Source organism: Xenopus laevis, chromosome 2L (genome assembly GCF_017654675.1).
Source record: "Xenopus laevis strain J_2021 chromosome 2L, Xenopus_laevis_v10.1, whole genome shotgun sequence".
Taxonomy (NCBI): domain Eukaryota; kingdom Metazoa; phylum Chordata; class Amphibia; order Anura; family Pipidae; genus Xenopus; species Xenopus laevis.
Genome location: NC_054373.1, coordinates 126,242,528 through 126,261,802, shown reverse-complemented (window position 1 = coordinate 126,261,802; position 19,275 = coordinate 126,242,528). Strand labels below are relative to the sequence as shown.

At 37.0% G+C, this 19,275-nt stretch overlaps 1 protein-coding gene across 22 annotated transcripts in view; it reads right to left on the bottom strand.

Moving 5' to 3' along the window:
• The window catches only part of dock9.L (dedicator of cytokinesis 9 L homeolog), a 153,531-nt gene that overhangs the window by 33,995 nt on the left and 100,261 nt on the right, over window positions 1-19,275 (bottom strand). For 12 of the 22 annotated variants that reach the window (NM_001112887.2, XM_041580779.1, XM_041580769.1 and 9 more), the window contains exons 24-35: window positions 18,891-19,006; window positions 18,555-18,624; window positions 18,314-18,439; window positions 17,542-17,613; window positions 16,484-16,630; window positions 15,447-15,530; window positions 13,073-13,184; window positions 11,626-11,804; window positions 5,950-6,060; window positions 4,446-4,569; window positions 3,474-3,607; window positions 692-800 (exon numbers count right to left, since the gene is read on the bottom strand). In NM_001112887.2, coding sequence (NP_001106358.2) covers window positions 692-800; window positions 3,474-3,607; window positions 4,446-4,569; window positions 5,950-6,060; window positions 11,626-11,804; window positions 13,073-13,184; window positions 15,447-15,530; window positions 16,484-16,630; window positions 17,542-17,613; window positions 18,314-18,439; window positions 18,555-18,624; window positions 18,891-19,006 — 1,384 coding nt within the window. Of the gene's footprint in view, window positions 1-691; window positions 804-3,473; window positions 3,608-4,445; window positions 4,570-5,949; window positions 6,061-11,625; window positions 11,805-13,072; window positions 13,185-15,446; window positions 15,531-16,483; window positions 16,631-17,541; window positions 17,614-18,313; window positions 18,440-18,554; window positions 18,625-18,890; window positions 19,007-19,275 lie in introns of all 22 variants that reach the window. The other 10 variants (XM_041580775.1, XM_041580762.1, XM_041580773.1 and 7 more) reach the window with 1 other exon arrangement.

Sequence of the window (19,275 nt, the reverse complement as noted above, 5' to 3'; positions counted from 1 at the left end):
CCAAACAGCCCCCACAATACTGACTTTCTATGGCACCTTATAGCAGCTATAATAACTACAAATACAAACAGACGGAGGTAATCTTTTGTTCCCATAAAACACTTGCATAAAGGAGAAGGAAAGGCTTTGTGCACTTGGGGGTGCCAAATGTTAGGCACCCCCATGTAATTGTAGTCACTGACCTGAAACCCTGGGCTGGTTCTCCTATCAGCATATAACTGCACTGGCCCGGGGTTATACCAGTGAGCACCACGGAACAATCCTCTTCCAGGGTTCTTCTTTCTTCAAATTTCCCGGGGCAAACGCATGCACAGTTGAATGAAATAGCCGACTTTTTAGTTAAAGTTTGGCTTTTCGTTCTATTGCGCATGCCCAGCCATGCGAAGAAAGCAGGAAACGGAAGAGAATCGATCCGTGGTGCTCACGGGTATAACCCTGGGCCAATGCAGTTTTCTGCTGATAAGAGCACCGGCCCGGGGTTTCAGATAAGTCAATATAATCACTTGGGGGTACCTAACATTTGTGGGGGTATCTAACAAGTTCACGAAGCCTTTTCCTTCTCCATTATAGAAAGAAAATGTATTTAGGTTGCCGTTATTCGATTAAAATAATTCTAGATGGTCAATATAACTATACTATTTAATATTATATTATTTAATAGCATATTACATATCTAGAGAAATATACATACCATCTGACATGCTTTTCAGGATATGAAGAAACGACATCAATAAGCTTTTAATTTCGGATTGCTCCAGCTTGTCACAGCGTACTAAGGAGTTTCCTAAAGAGCCACCATGCTGCTTATAGACAAAGAAAAAAATTATGATTTACACATATAAAGAAATGAAGAAAGGCTGAAGAAATCTAGTTCACTGCATTACCCAAACAGGAAACCGTCAAGGCAAACACACTCATAAAAACTCAAAAATACTTTCTGTGATTTATAAAACCTATAGTAATGCAGTCGTTTGTATGGGTTACTATAAGGAAAGGGATGCCAGCTACCTCAAACCAACAAGATGTCCTGACCCTAAAGAATGAGGAATTTTTGTGGTGATCAATAACTGCATCAAAAACGACTGCAAGAATGTCAAACATGAAGTTCTCCTTGGCTGTCGTGGAAACTGTAGTCCAACTACTAGAAAGTCACACAAGTTGGACACTGTTGCATTACAGCAAACACACACAGAGTCAGGCATCTGTTTTGCCACAGAGCATCAAATAAAGGTCGGATAATAAAAGGCTGTTGCTCATAGTGTAGCAAATCTACACATGCCCTGGAAATGGAGCAGAGCAAGTGCAAGACTGAAGCACTATTAGCCTAAACAGGTACAGGGGAGACTGTGGAGAGACAAGTTTTGCTTATACTTTATACATTCTTGTTGTAATTTAAATTCTGTTTCTTTTATTCCAACAAAGAAGCATCTTTTCAGCCAAATGTCCTTTTAAACAGAGGCAATATTATAAAGAAGTGATGACTCCATGTGGCAAAAATCAAAAGCAGAACAAAATGAAATGGCCAAGCTACTGCAAACTAAACAAGACAAAAAACTGAAATATACTTCTTGAATCTGAGAAGAAACATTCACAATATTTTCTGAAAGCAGTGGCACTGTCAGAAGGGAGAAATCCACAGTAAAACGATTTCTCTTAGTAGATAATATGCTTTCTTCTTCCTCTCCAGTTGATCGCATGGCATGTGCAGAATGCCTCCGGATAAGTCTGTCTTTCTGCACACCGAAGGCATGTTGAGTATGAGGAGGAAATGTTAGAGTTCTGCACATGCCCTTATATTACAGATAAAAACTGATCATTAGCTTAATCCTTAGCACATAGCAAAACTCTACTTATAATTTTACAGTCCGTATTGGATTTGTCACTGTTTTTATACATTTATAACATTTACTAGATCATATACACAAAACCATCTACCGACATTTTTATTCCTGTAGACCACGAAGTAAAATCTGTGTGATTGATTCTGTGTGTTTAGCTAAATCTACTAGTAACCAGCACTGCAAGACAGAAGTGCTACAACTTTAAGGGGATGTTTTTCTTTAAACTAATTTTAGTATGGTGTAGAGAGTGATGTTCTCAGACAATTTGCAATTGGTCTTCATTTTATTTTATTTTTTTGTGGTTTTTGAGTGATTTAGCTTTTTATTCATCAGCTCTCCAGTTTGCAATTTCAGCTAGTTGCTAGGGCTTAAATTACCCTAAGAATCAGGTACGGATTTAAATGAGAGACTGGAATATGAATAGGATAGGGCCTGGAAAGAAAGATGAGTAATAAGAAGTAGCAATAACAATAAAGTTGTATCCTTATAGAATATCTATTTTTTAGGTGGGGTCAGTGACCCCACTTGAAAGTTGGAAAGTGTCAGAAGAAGGCAGCAAATAAGTAAAAAACTATAAAGAAAAAATGAAGGTCAATTGAAAAGTTGCTTACAAGTAGACATTATATAACATACTTAAAGGCGACATTTTGTGTAAAAAATAAGAACGTTCCAGTGCGTTCTACTCATTTAGATATAGAAGAATTATGCTTAAAAAAAGTTTCAGGCTGATTAATTGAATATTTCTGCAATTCCCAGGCTGTGCAGGTTAGCCAGTGGCACACAGCTTTCTGCACTGTAAGACAGGAACCAATCAGCAACCAGGATGACCTGATAGGGAACTGAAGCATGTCTTTGCTTGTGTGACTGCAAGGCTGTGACTGGCTGTCCCCTTCCTACTGTGCTTCTAGCAGGGACGTTAAAGGTAATGTTAATTTTTAGCACCATGTAAAAGCAACATCATATATTACTCATAATTGCCTACAAAATTAGTTGTTTTTTTTATTTATCCTATTTGTCTGCTTTAAAGGTGAACCACCACTTTATAGTTTGGGGGCAAGTGAACTAGCAACAGTGTTAATGGGCCTCAAAGCAGTTACCTACTGCAATTAAACAGATTTTTACTGCTAGAGTTTTCTACAGATAGCAGGCTGGAGATAGGGAAATTATGTTGGAAAGAGGCAGCAGTAGACTAAAATTAGATAATGTATAGTGAAATGGAATAGAAATGGAATAGCTCATTAGATGAATGCTTTTGTGAATAAAATTGTATTTAATTTCAAATGCAAGTGTTAGGTACAAAAAGGCACACAAATTGCAATGCTTAAAACCCTGCACATAAGCTTGGGCTCTAATGTCCTGAACAAACACAGGCTAAAGCAGCATTAGGAGACACAAAATACATATAATAGGATGCATAATAGCCTAAGGACAATGGTTCAAGGGATCCAGCCCTCAAGTCTGCCCCTTGAGTCAGCAAAAGCCATAGCACCTGATAAAGATCTCAGAGCCCATAATTACCAAGAATTCAGCTGTGCTCAGCTGCACAAGTGATAATAGATTAACACACTGGAACTGTACTTCACATCATTACTGGCTTACATCTCCATACCATATATTACAATAAAGCTGTACCTTGTCTAAAGAACTGCTCTTGTCACTATTCCTTTCTGGAAGACTGTTTCCTGAGTCAGTGCTAATGAGGGATCCTCTGGAGTCTGCATTTCTCACACTGTTTATGTTTGGAGTAGATGAGGTATGTGGGGATGCTTAAAAATAAAAGAGAAAGCACTTATGTCTAGACTAAATGCAATATCTGATAAGGAAGGCACCTGAAGACAAAAAACAAAAGATTATTTGTTTCTCTGTTTGTTTAATGTTTTCATAACCACCATACTCATATTATAAAAATGGAATAAAAACATATACATGAAAACTACTGAAAAAAGCAATGCAAACCATAGCACATATCATGTTAACAAGACTGAATGCTTATTTGAAAAAAAAACAAAAAAAAAAACAAAAAAAAAACCCTGCTGTAATTATGCTACTTTTTAAAATGTTTTTAACAATTACTAAACAAAAGGCTTTAATAAACTACAGGCAGTTGCACGCTTGAATTTGGTTTGTGGGTTTAAACAAAAAAAAAAAATGAAAAAGGAAAAAATAGTAAATCACTGGATTACTATTAACTACAGATGTTATAAAAATCATAATTTTGTGCAACTGCTATATAACTGCTGATAACTAGCAGCCATTCACATATGGCTATACTGCAGTGCTAGTAGCGCTTATATAGTTTTAAGGCCTGATAAATGCTGCCCAAACTGCATGCAGCTAAAGTAAGGTTTAGGGTGTTTTCAGAGAGCTGAATATCACTGGTAGTATCATCAACTGTGATCTGCTAATGATGCACTCAGTTTAATTATGCAGGCCAGAGCCACGTTTGTGGACAAGGCAGCTGATGTTACCTGGCTCTTGGAATACCAAAGTCGTATTTACAAGAAGAGAAAGCAGGTGTCCACAGACCATAAATTTAGGGGGAGTTAAGTGTAGATTTGCTTGTGATTCTTGACTAAAGAGGATTTGCAGATATGCAAAACTTACCTGTTCCAGAAATAACACCAAAGAGATCTTTATGCAGGCTGTTATCCAAAGTGTTGCCTGGTTTTTGAGGTGTCACCAGTGGGTTTGCATTAGACACACTTGCAAGTGTTTCATCTTTCACACTCTTTAAATCATAAAAAGACAAACAGTTATGCAGAAAAGGAACAAAAGTCCCATTTAATTCCTTGTTGTCAGTGCCAAACCCTTTAAGGAGTAATGTTTAACACAGGAGTGTCCAAAAGGTAGATCGGGACCTACCCCTAGACCTTTAGGGTTGGGGCAGACAAGCAGATTCGGGGAGATTTAAGGTGGCCATACACGGATAGATCCGCTCGTTTGGCGATGTCGCCAAACGAGCGGATCTCCCTCCGATATGCCCACCTTGAGGTGGGCAATATCGGGCAGATCCGATCGTGGGCCCTAGGGCCCAACGATCGGATCCTAGCATTCACAAACGGACGGTCGGATCGCGGGACCGCATCAACTAACAGATGCGGCCGCGATCCGACGGGGTTTTTAAACCCATCCGATCGAGACCTGGCCGACTTTCGGCCAGATCTCGATCGGGGAAGCCCGTCGGGGGCCCCCATACACGGGCCAATAAGCTGCCGACACGGTCTGTCGGCAGCTTTTATCGGCCCGTGTATGGCCACCTGGCCTGGCGACTAATCACCTCTTCTGTGTGGCAACAATCTCCCCGAACTGCCTTCTGTCTGTTTGAATGAAGAATCGCCTGCGCTAATGCACTCGTGGCGCTTTGATTTCCAAAGTTTCCCGAAGTTTCCTCATGAGGCAACCCTTGGGCGACTTCGGAAATAGAAGCACCGCGAGTGCATTACCGTAGGCGATTATTCATTCAAGCATACGGAAGGCAGTCCGCCGCGCAGAAGAGGCAATTAGTCGCCAGGCGACTAAATCTCCCCGAATCTGCTCGTCTGCCCCAACCCTTAGCTTGTGAGAAGTAGCTCTCAATATACTGTAAGCAAACATCTTGTCTAAATCATCCTCCTATTTCATGCTTTTTATCCAGATATTTATTATGTTTAGGTTACATAAGAAATAGTTGTATGTTTAATATAGCAGTATACATTTTCTCAATATTTAAGTAATATTTTCCAAAGAATAGAATGCTAAAAATGCCTTTATGGATGTAGATCATAATGGGACAACATCACTAAAAGTAGACCTCGCAATAGTAAAGTATGGGCACTCCTGGTTTAACACAAGCCAAATAAGGTTTGAATGTGTTCTACACATCCAAATATGGATTTGTGTATTTTGGTTTTCTTTTTACCTACAGCCTCGTGGCATATTTTGACTGCCTAACTTCTCTCCGGAAAAGCTATGCCAACTTTAGATATGTACCTTATATATACATTATATAACCATCTGTATTTTCAACAGAATAAAGCTACCGGTATCTATGCAAGAACTGCTTTCCTTGCACATCACAAATGTAATTTAGGTGTGCAATTTATTCTGCATACTATACTTCCATACTCACATTATGGGCTGCAGGAAACGGAGAAGTATCTTTCACATTAATCCGCTGCACATTCTCAACTAGAAGTCCAAACAATGGAAGGTAGAGTGTGGCTAGTCTTGCCTGTTGACTCTAAAACACAAGACATTGTACAGATCAGTTAAGACTTGTCAAAAATGTAAACTGTTTATGAAACTTGCAACAAGTGTTTTACTCAGTAAGTAAAAGAGAGATACAAATTTGCACCTGGACATGCATTGCCATGGGTTACTGCCCAGGTGCTAATTGACAAATTGTGATAAATGAGGCCTACTTTGCCACCACTGTTTCAAAAGCACAATTCAGAGGTCCGCTGTGACGAGCAGCAGGGTGGCTGCTTCCATTACTATGAATTTATGTACTGCCTCCCATCAATTTAGTCTGGGGAATTAGGTTCTCATATGCCAATCCTGTCAATGGTTCTTATATTTTGTAATTACTGTACTTGTACAGACTTGGTAAATTTATTTGGAAATACAATGACATCCCTGCATTACATAAGTGGAAATGTTTTTAGACATTGGTGTCTTTGTGTATGTGTATTGTCTGATTTTGTAGGATTTACCATCCACTGAGGCTACAAAATGATCACCTTTATTCATATGGGGGCAAATGACACAACGTTTATCACCACATTTATAGTTTCCTTTAGTCAATCTGAATCATGCTGGGTGACATGTTATTCAGAGGTCTGCTGTGACGAGCAGCCAGGGGCGTAACTACAGAGGAAGCAGACCCTGCGGCTGCAGGGGGGCCCAGGAGGTATAGGGGGCCTATGAGGCACTAATTAATGAGAAATTTCAATATATGTTGGTAAAACAGGACAACCTCTGGAAATGTTGGGGGCTCTAAAATTAATTTGCTGTGGGGCCCAGTAGCATCTAGTTACTCCACTGCGAGCAGCAGGATGTCTGCTTCCATTACTATGAATTTATGTACTGCCTCCCATCAATTTATAGTCAGGGTAATAAGGTTTTCATATGCCAATCCGGTCAATGTGGTTCTTATATTTTGTAATTACTGTACTTGTAGTAACTTGGTAAATTTAATTGGAAACACAATGAAAATTAAAACCACAGTACTTTATATATTACTCAAATAAGCTCAATGTAATAAAAGCAAATGCTGCTATCAGTGGAGATTAGCCTTACTAGGTATTTAATGAACCCTTACAGCTTGATAAAACCTGCCATAAAAATAATTATACCCCCAGTGGCCAAAATTATAGTTACAGTTGGCAGTGTTTTAAAGAAATAAGACCATAAAATATTACAGAAGCAAGTGATAACTACAGTCATTTAAAGTAGCACAGCAAGTTTTCTGTGCCTCTTCCAAAATCTGACAGAATATCTTAAAGGGACAGTATACACCCCTTTTTCAACACAGATTCAATTAATAGGATGTGTGCACCTTTTTGTTTATTGTTTTAATTAGTAAAAATGCATTGTTTTCGTTATTTCTGGCTTTAAACAGGGCAAAATTTGAGAGTGAAGCTAAAATCACATTTTACTTCCTGGTCACAATGTCAAACTAAATTAGAGGTTCACTGAAAAGCCTCAGTATAATGAGCTTCTCTTTACATTGTTACATAGTTAAAATGGGCTGAAAAAAGACAAAGTCCATCAAGTTCAACCCCTCCAAATGAAAACCCAGCATCCATACACACACCACTCCCTACTTTCACATAAATTCTATATACCCATACCTATACTAACTATAGCCCTTAGTATCACAATAGCCTTTGATATCATGTCCAAAAAATCATCCAAGCCATTCTTAAAGGCATTAACTGAATCAGCCATCACTCGGCAGTGCATTCCACAACCTCACTGTCCTGACTGTGAAGAACCCCCTACGTTGCTTCAAATGAAAGTTCTTTTCTTCTAGTCTAAAGGGGTGGCCTCTGGTATGGTGATCCACTTTATGGGTAAAAAGGTCCCCTGCCATTTGTCTATAATGTCCTCTAATGTACTTGTAAAGTGTAATCATGTCCCCTCGCAAGCGCCTTTTTTCCAGAGAAAACAACCCCAACCTTGACAGTCTACCCACATAATTTAAGTCTTCCATCCCTCTAACCAATTTAGTTGCACGTCTCTGCACTCTCTCCAGCTCATTTATATCACTCTTAAGGGCTGGAGTCCAAAACTGCACTGCATACTCCAGATGTGGCCTCACCAGGGACCTATAAAGAGGCATAATTATGTTTTCATCCCTTGAGTTAATGCCCTTTTTTATGCAAGACAGAACTTTATTTGATTTAGTAGCCACAGATTGACACTGCCCAGAATTAGACAACTTGTTATCTACAAAAACCCCTAGATCCTTCTCATTTAAGGAAACTCCCAACACACTGGCAAAAATAATATGAATGCAAGTTATACACTAAATGGCAAAGTGCATAACCTTGCATTTATCAAAATTGAACCTCATTTTCCAGTTTGCTGCCCAGTTTTCCAACTTAGACAAATCACTCTGCAAAGTGGCAGCATCCTGCATGGAACCTATAGTTCTGTACGATTTAGTATCATCTGCAAAAATAGAAACAGTAATTCAATGCCCACCTCCAGGTCATTAATAAAAAAGTTGAAAAGCAAGGGACCTAGTACAGAGCCCTGTGGTACTCCACGAACAACACTGGTCCAATTAGAAAATGTTCCATTTACCACCACTCTTTGCAGTTTATCTTTTAGCCAGTTCTCTATCCAGGTACAAATATTATGTTCCAGGCCAACATTCCTTAATTTAACCAGTAACCTTTTGTGGGGCACTGTATCAAATGCTTTAGCAAAGTAAATCACATCCACTGCCATCCCAGAATCGAGGTCTCTACTTACCTTCTCATAAAAAGAAATTAAGTTAGTCTTGCAAGATCTATTACACATAAAACCATGCTGGCACAAAGTCATAGTATTATGATTTGCTATGAAGTCCAGTAACTTACCCTTTATTAACCCTGGGATGAATACCATCTGGCCCAGGACCTTTGTTAATCTTAACATGTTCTAGTCTCTTTTGAATTTCTTCATATGTGAACCATGCATCATTAGTTGTATTACTAGAATTGGGACTGTTAAGAACGAAACCTTCACTTACTGGCTCCTCATTTGTGTAGACAGATGAAAAATATGAGTTCAGAATCTGCGCTTTTATTTTGTTTTCATCAACCAGCTGACTCCCCTCTGATAGTAAGGGTCCCCCCCTTTCTGCTTCATTTTTTACTATTAACATATTTAAAAAATAATTTTGGATTTTTTTTACTGCTTGCTGCAATATCCTTTTCTATATGAATTCTAGCTTGCCTTATAGCTTCTTTGCATGATTTATTGGCCTCCTTGTAACTTATAAATGATTCGGCTGTCCCAGCTAACTTGAAAGCACGTCTTTTCTTACCCACCTCAACACCAACGCTTCTATTAAACCAAAAACATTTTGCTTTGCAACGACATTCCTTGCTTACAAGTGGAATATACTGACAAGTATATTTATTAAGCAGCATTTTAAAGACTTCCCATTTTTGTTCTGTGTTTAACCCTGTGAAAAGCATTTCCCACTTAATATGTTGCAGAGATGCCCTTACACTGTCAAAGTTTGCACGTCTGAAATTAAGTGTTTTAGTTACTCCTTTATAGAATTGCTTCTGCAACAGAATCTCAAAGGAGACCATGTTATGATCACTATTCCCTAAATGCTCACCCATACAAATGTTAGAGATGAGTTCAATATTATTCGTTATTACAAATATCTAAAAATATAACAGGCTGTAGCTGGGAAGGGAGGGAGTTTATTTAAGAAGACAGCTTCTCATTGGACTGCTGGTTTGTTTGACTTTTCTCGTTGTGACCAGGAAGTAGAATGTAACTATAGGTTATTATTCAAATTTGCCCTGTTTAGAGCACAAAATAACAAAAACCTACTCTTTGAACCAATAAATTGACCAGTATTTATACACTATAAACCTGACCTGACAAATCATCAGCTGCTTCTGGCAACAATTACTGTGGCCAGACTAAAATGCATTCTTCATGAAATGGGAAGACAACCAAAAGCTCAAATATTTACACTGAACTGCTTTTTGATGTTAAAAAGATACAAATGACCCGACAGATATATATAAATCATTTTATAGCCATTCTGTACTTTTAAACAGTCCCGTCTCTGACAAAAAGATCACTAACAATTACTTTTTAATTTAAATTCTGAATAATGCAAAGGATGGTCTAATGGCAAGCGGTAGGCTGCTGATTGGTAGAAGTATAAGATCTATATTTCAGCATGCTTGGGACCATGGATTTTCCAGATAAAGGGACCTCTCAGTGATTTAGAACATCATACCTCAAATCTGCTAAAAATCATTTAAACATTAAGGGGGTTATTTATTAAAGTCAGAATGCCAAAAACTTGAAAAGTTTAAATTTTTTGACAGAAAAAAAAAACGCTCAAATTTTCCGAGATTTATTATACCCTGAGGATGGAAAATGTCAGAATCCAAAAATCCAGCTTCTCAGACCTGCTGAGGTTGTATATTCAGTGGGAGAGGTCCCTACCCTTTTTGGAAGTTTCTGTGGTCTGTGTTGGAATTCTCCCAAAAATCTGACTATTTTGTGCTTTTTGGACAAAAATCCGAAAAATTCTGACTTTTCAGGAAAAACCTCAGAAAAAAAATCATACGATTCAGACTTTCACTTGATTTTTTTTTGTCCCGATCCGATTAATTCGTGCTTTTTTAATACAGGTATAGGATCCCTTATCCGGAAACCCGATATCCAGAAAAGTCCGAATTACGGAATGGCTGTCTCCCATAGACTCCATTTTATCCAAATAATCCACATTTTTAAAAATGATTTCCTTTTTCTCCATAATAATAAAACAGTAGCTTGTACTTTATCCAAACTAATATATCATTAATGCTTATCGGAAGCAAAACCAGCCTATTAGGGTTATTTAATGTTAAAATGAATTTCTAGTAGACTTAAGGCATGAAGACCCAAATTACGGAAAGATCTGTTATCCGGAAAACCCCAGGTCCCGAGCATTCTGGATAACAGGTCCCACACCTGTAATAATTTTTTAAAATAAATAAATAAATCAACTTGTTTGGTTGGACTTTTTTAATTAAAATATTCAGAAAAATTTGTATTTTGATAAATAGGGCCCTATATGTCTAACAGGAGGGGTTTACCACCAATATGTATTCATGCAGCTTAGTTTTCATTAGGATTCTATTTTGCCCATACTGTAATGAATAGTTTGCTTCTTTATACCCCGTTCCTTGCTTTCCTTTTCTGCTTGCAGTTGCCTCAAAGTTGTGACTGGAACTCTTTGCATACTTTTAAATGTAAATATAAAATGTTTGATACTTGTCAGTGTCCCTCTAGCCCCTGTATCTATGGTTGCTTCAATATTCATTTGCCATGCAGTGTATTTAAACCCTGGTAGAAGACACCGATCTTGAACTCAGAAAAAAAATCTGCTCTCATGTCATTAGATGTGAGCAACAGGCCAGAATAAAATGAATTCTAACTTGCACCGCCATTTGGTGGAATACACGAAAAAATTTCATGGCAAATGCAGGCTTAAATCTCCAAAACTTTAGATGCACAGCAAATGTGACTTATAGTTATGATGTGGTTTATATTAACTTGTACAAAGTGGATTTACCCTGGAAGAATAACGATCATCAAAGGAATGCTTTATCATCAAGCCCTTCAGAACACTGATTGCAATCTGTCGAATATCTCTGAATTCCTGTAAGGCACTCCCTACCTCCCGAAGGAGGAGGCCCACCAAGAAATGATGCTTGCAGAAGTCATCTGTCAGTGTATAGTCAAGCTGTAGATCTGAAAAGAAGGTATTCTGGGATTAATTATAAGCAGAATTAATGAAACCATTATATGGCAAGCAGCATTTTGGACAACTCTGTATAAAAAAAAAAACCCATAAAAATGTATAGAACTGGGTATAAAAGCAATGCAAAATACTAACGAATGTATTTCTGGGAACAGGACCAAAACCACATCACACCAGTCAGAGAGAGCCAAACCGGTTTCTAGTCAGTACAAATTGTAAGTTAATTAGGTAGATACAGCAACAAGCATCACTTAAACCAACTAATTTTTTTTCTCTCTTGATTTAACCAGCTCTGAAATACCTAAAACAAAATAGATGTATGATGCATGTTCCCTTTGAACAGTGCACCATGCCAGAATTTGTTACAGCCATGCCTGCATGAAGCAAAAGATAATAATCAACAAAAAATACATATTGGCTATGCTTAGTGAGTAATAGACAACTGCAAAAACACTGTTGCAACACATCACTCCCTGCACCTACCCTACAGGGTGGTCTAATGACTCCACTGCTTGTGAATGAAAACATTATTCATACGAAAAAAAATTAAACACAAACAAGGTGAATATGAATTACTTAGAAAAAGAGCTGGTAATAGCGAATATACTTTTGCTACATTATATTCAAGTTGCCTGTTTCTCCTGGCTATTAATCTTATATTGGGAAGATGCAATTAAACGGAAGGGAAAATAACAGCAGTGGACAAAATGACTGAAAGTGAACAGCATAGTTGTCTGTTGTGAGAACAGAAGTTCCTTGCGATTATGTGTATACAACTGTGGTAGGAAAATTGTTATCCTATGGTATAGTCATTGAATCTTAAATATGCAGTGAATGCTGCTCATATAGGGAGAGGGATTTGGTCTGCATCTCAATCTTTCTTAATTTTTTAAATGTATAAATCCTAGAATTGTTCATCATTTTATTTTTTTTAAACCTACCAGATAAGCACAGTCATAAAGCATGAATGAACTAAATAAATCTTGGCTTAAATTTTGCCCTCAATAAAACTTGAAATGGGCTTCAATTTTGCCCTTAATATAAACATACACATGTGCAAAAAAAAACCAAAAAATTAACAGTCAATGAAATTTAAAAAAAAAGACAAGGGCTAGAAGATCAAATTTATTTCACATTTTCCAGAAAGGACAGTGTCCCTGCTGGCTAGTGTTTCCCAAAGAAAGCAATATGATGAAAAATCAAACAGAGGCTAAGGGTCTGTACACGTATTCAAAATAGCGAGTTTAAAATCGACTACCTTGATATCTGTGGATCCGACCTTTACCAAATGGCATTGGCAAATTTAGAGGAATGTAGTGTTCATGATTGCAGACAACTCGCAAAAATTCAAATTTGTATTCAAAGAGAGTCTAAAGACCAGCAAGCAAAGGAAACAAAATAAAATGTAATTCACTCAACATAAAGTGTCCATTAAATTGCAAGCATACAATAATCAATACAAAAATCGATCATAGTTATTGAGATTTACATGGGTCAGGGTGAAAGCAAGTGAAAGGCAGGTAGATTATATAGTATTCATACAATATTTTTTTTAAATAAATAATACAAACTTGAAACATTTAGCAAAACATAAAACCCCAAAGAGGAAGTAGCAAGCAATCAAGCCCTAGTTGTGCCACCCTCAACAAATTCTTGTTGAGCCTTAGCAGATGTAAGTTGGAAGCTCTATCTTTTTAGTATATCTAGTTGGTATCATTTGTACCAAAGTCAGAATGTGTGACTAATGGCACAATATTTCTGTTAGTGGTATACAATCCATGACTATGGATTTAAATGGAATGTTGAACCAACAACTATTTTTTTTGCATAATAAAAGAAAACATAATTCTAAGCAACTTTGCAATATACATTAATTACAATTACAATATATGGTGTTTGTTATTTGTAAATTGCTATTGAAAGCAGTGTTTGTCCCTTCCTGTTATCTGCCCTGAGGGCTCAGACTGTAGAAACAATGTAAGATAAGCAGCTGATTGGCAGATCTGTCCTTGCTGGGGAAAAGACTTTTGCAACATTGTTTAAAAAAGTAACAACTAGGAGTTAAGCAAATGCTGTTTTCAATAGCAATATTTTTTACAAATAACTTTAAAAGCACTGAAAATGTTTAAAGGGGGAACTCCACAAAACCATAAATTAAGCTTTTTGAAAAGTAAACATAATTTCAAGCAACTTGAATCATTTAAAAAATATGCAAACTTTTCATGATTTTTGACAATTGCCTAAGCCTAGCCCCTGCTCTCCAGCTGATCTCTCTGACTACTTTGCTGAGCTGGCTGACTACTCTTAGTTTTGATCAACAGCCAGCTGTCCTTGGCCTGCATCCTCCAAACCCCACAATTCTCTGCACACATGATTTAAAAAAGGAACGAACATCCCAGTGCAATGCATTGTGGGTTATGTAGTTCCTGCATGCTGTCTGTAAGCTGTGGAGTAGTTGTTACAATTTGTAACATCAGTGTTTTAGTCCCTCCTTCCCTGCCATTATTTCAAATGATGCAGAAAGAGAAGAACTGTTAAACAACTGAATTTCAGTATGGAATGTGGCATTTATTCATACTTTTTGAAGAAACATGCTTTCTGTGTTATGTGGGCCTCTTTATCAAATTTTGGTTTGGAAGCCAGAGTTCCCTTTTAATTGTTGTATATCAGAAAGTTGCTTAGAATTAGGTTTTCTTTCATTAGGCAAAATTTTTATTTTTGAGAAATAAACCCACTGCTATTAATCGCTACCCCTTACCCTTCATAGCCCCCTCCCTATTCCACCTCCAACCTAGTTGTTAAGTAAATAATTGGGGGTAATTATAAGAGTTAACTCTCCTTGCAGAGTCAGTGCAGTGGAGCTCACAGGCGCCACCTTCGATCTTCTTCATGAAGTGAGCGGAGTATCAGTGCATGTGCAGTAGGAGCAGTTGTTGCCCAAAGAGACAGAAATTGTCAAAGGGAAGGAAAAAGACCCAAAGATTACAGAAGCGCCGGAAGATGGTGCCCGTGAGCACCGCTGCAGTGACTCTGCAAGGAGAGTTAAGTAAAGAATTGGGCGCAATTATAGGAGTTAACACCTAGGCTAGGGGGGGGGCAGCGAGGGTGGGCAATGTAGGGTGTAGCGATTTTTAATAGTAGGGGGTTTGTTTCCCCTTTAAGACTATTTACAGTTGTTGAACGAGATGTTACTAGCTTTTGAACAAGTAGGGATTTCTTTGCCAAGTATGACAATATACTCAATGACAGCAGTCAGCAGAAATGGGACTCTCTAAACATAAATAATGCTTTAGTTGTCATAATATACCTTATGAATACAAACAATGCATAAAACAATGATTTTGAAGTCTGTGGTTTTCAGATAAGAAAAGAAAGTAAACATTACTTAAGCAGTTCAAGAAATACCCTCATGGCACACACAATGTGCCATTTGAGAAGCTGTCACTTTCTCACTTAATTCCACTGACATACAGCACCAAGCCTGAAGGTATTTGTGATTTAGGTGTGCCTGCTTTAGCCTACTTGGATATTTAACACAAATAAAGGGAACACAATACAGATGAAACAGTGGTTTGATATTCAGCATCCAGGCAGAACAAGAACTAGTATTGCAATAAGAAAACATTCCTCACCTTTGGATCCCCAGGTGCAAAGAAACTCATATAGTTGTTAATTTGCTTAAAGACAAAACCTCGGTCCATAAACGTAAAGCATCTCTGTAAAACGAGAATAATGTTATAGATGTTTCAGTATTAAGCTAATTTAACCAAACAGATATGCAAATACTGCTGCATAAATGTACACAAACTATTATACTTTTTATGACATTAACAACAAATGAATCAATAAACAGATTAAGCAAAAGTTACAATAAACTGTTATCTGCCTAAAAAGACATGAAATTTCTAAAAGACATTCAAATTGCATCAGGTTTTACAGCTTATAGTACATTTGAACCCAATCATTGCATTTAGACAACATTACACTGATTCTGGAAATAAACAGTGAGCTTTGTATAAATATTGGCCTAATTAAGTGAGTTTAGCTTAGTAAGTTTAGGCAGTATCTGGAAATGAGAGTAAGCTGAGGCACTCATAGCAAACCTCCTACAAGGGATATTGGCCTCAGCACAATGTGTCTATCATTTGGGTTTCTGTGGCTCATGTGGCTTCCTCAATAATGAGTAGAATTCTTCCAAAATTCTTCTGTGTGTGAATAGTAAAAAAACTGATTTTATATGTTTGTTTAAAGGGCTAGTTCATCTTTTTAAGTTCATTAACTTTTACTATGACGCAGACTGTGGTATTTTAGGGCAAGAATTTTCTTCTGGCTTAAGCGATTAAGCATAAGAATAAAAGAAATGAAGCCTCAAAGTCAATCTGTGTTTTTTGGGTGTCATGGTCTAAAAAATCCAGTTTATTCAGAAAAAGATGCAAATTAATCATCTGAAATATATTGATCTTTAAGATACTAAAATATCCCCTATAAATTGGACAGTTTATGTTCAGATTCCAAAACAAGAAATATAAAATTCAGTATGTACACAATGTAAAATGACTAACTAGTGGACATAATTATTACCATTATAAACATGAGATCAATTTCTGTACTAATAAACTCATTTAGATGGAGAACATTTATTTTAAGCTCATGTACAAGCTTAACATACCTTGATGAAGAAAGCCAAGCTGTGATTGGCATTCCTAGAAGCCTCAGGAATTTCCTTGTATTTTTGTGTAATATGCGGCATTAGCATATTAACCAAAGTTTCAACGGTATGATGAAATGAAGCTGGAAATCTTTGGTTTCGCAGTAGCTAGAAGCAAGCAACAGCCAATGTAAGAAATCTAAGATTTGGAATTGTGTGTGTGTGTGTCTGTGGTGCTCCAAAATACTTAAATACAACACTACCATAAATGTAATGTTAAGCCCAATCATTTTGACAGTCTCCTTACTTGTGATATGGTAAGGAAACACTTTTTTTTTTACAGGGACAGGAGTTGAAACATATACAGTACATATCAACACATATATGCTGTAGATTTTAGAAGTTTCTAAAACCCAGAGAGCAACATTTTACATTTATATTAAAATAGACAGCTAGAATTTGTCTTTATAAAACTTAATGGTTAACCAAGAGTCATGGGGGAGGGGTTTATATTTTTTACATAAGCAAAAAAGGAAAGCAAGGCTAATGACTACAGAGCTTTTAACCTACTATTCAGGCCCTTTTGTATTTTAATGAAGTACCAGAGTAGAGCAAAAGCTAAAAAAAAATATTTTTCAGGATTGAGCTTGGATGCTCTTTTAGATTTCTAAATTATTTTTTTGTATTAGTACAATAACATTAAAGGCCAGTTTCCAATAGAACATTTATACAGCAGTGTATTTTAAATTCATTTTTAATTTCAGATTTTGGGGCAGTGCTATTTTAGACAGTAAAACACGGTGCTGATAATAATGCTTTCTTCCTTTGTTAATCACCCTGCAAGGATAGCAGTATTTAATGGCAGTGGCCTAATCAAATTTAGGCTATGGCCTAATCAAATCTGATTGAACTTCTTTCTACAGCACATGCTGCCAAAGCAGCCAAGTGCTGAACACTGCAAAAGCTACAGAAAAGGCCTCTAAAAACATGCACAATCGGACCAAACAAAATATACAGTACATCATTAAATAGTCATACAAATGTTGCTACACAAATACATTCATTTCTTATGTACATACTTTTACTTTTGAATTCTCAACAAGGTGTTGTGCCATTGACTTTATTAAGACTTCAAAGAAAAACCAGGAATACTGCAAATGAGAGAAAGGTATCTGTTAGTGAATAGATAATTTTCACTGGTTACTTATCACTTCACTTATTTGTCTTCCTTTTTCCCCTCACTCCAGCTATCAGCTTCTATATGTGCAGTATTCTCTGAGAAAATATTACCAAGTGCATGAGTGATCTGCCTAAGAAACCGTGAGGAATGGTCTGAAAAATATGTGGAAGCTATTATATATAAACTCAAATGTACAGCATGCAGGAAAAGCCACAGGTGGTGACCCAAACCATTTGGCTTCTAAATATATATAACAATCCTATGAAAGATCCATTGAGATCACAATTGTGTGCGTGTGCATGTGTGCATGTATGAATGTATGTACAGTATATACAAAGACCAAGCATAGCCTGAGTGAAGTTCAGAGTACATCCACAAACCAATAGGTGAGTAAGAGGTCCGCACTTGGGAGGGCTTCAGTTGAGAACAATGTGTGTATTGGTGAGTCCAATAGTAAATAATCACCAATAAAGCTTCATTGTTCTCACCCTGCGAGTGCAGAAAAATCGTGAGAGAGATCACTAATTATAAATATATACACACACATACATACATACATACATACATCCCTTCGTATTGGCTTAGAACCAATAACACTTACACATTCACTGTTCAGAGAATATACAGGAGCACCGATGATGATTCAAAACGTTGTGAAACATTTTACATACCTTAAGGAGCTTATTGCTAGTTAGAAAATCTGCAGATGGCTTGAGGATTGTTGTCATAGACTTAGCCAGTTCTTCGTGCATAGTCTTGCATTCTGATGTGATGTATGGCTCAGCTTTGTAGACATACTAAAAGCATTACATGAGGAGTATCATAAATAGTAGATTTAAAATACATTAGTAATATCCAGTAGTATCTGGATGTTCAGTATTTTAATGTACAGTAATAATAAGCATTGCATACCTTAACATAGGATCTAAGGTAGCTCTCCAAACCCTCTTCATGGCAAAGAGCAACCACATGGATAATAACCCTAAACATGTAAATGTAAAGAAATAAAATTGTACTATTAAAATAATGAGAAACATAGATACAATTCGACTGATGTGCTTGAACGAGTTCTTTCAGGCATCTGTCCCAGAGGGCAGTTTAGAGGGGGGGTCAATCATTTTGGCATGACTACTAATAAGGTGGAGTACAAAATGGGCTCCATAGTGTGATACCGGTGAGGAGATATTAAACTGGTCTGGAGGCATTAAATGTATTTACTCTAACCTCGGGACTCCGTCAAAGTCTCACCTTGTAACATTGACTGCAACCTCTTCTTGTGTAGTCCGTGTAAGGACTCTGCACATCTGGTTCAGTATAGTAGGCAAGAATGCTATCATTACATGCCCTTCCATTGCATGAAGACCCTGAGATTGAAAACATAATTTTTGTGTTAAACCAATGGAAAAGCTGATCTGTAGAATCCCGGTTATAAAAACAGCAAGTATTTTTCCCCCAAACCTGAAGCAGAATCTTAACTGCATAAAGCAAGGTGTACAAGCAGGGCTACAGATGCAACAACATGTTTGCAAATCAACTTGATTTGAGTTTCAACCATTAATACATACATTCTTCTATGTATTTGTACAATGCAATTGTATTTTTTTTTTTTTAAAAATAAACATTATTACAGAAG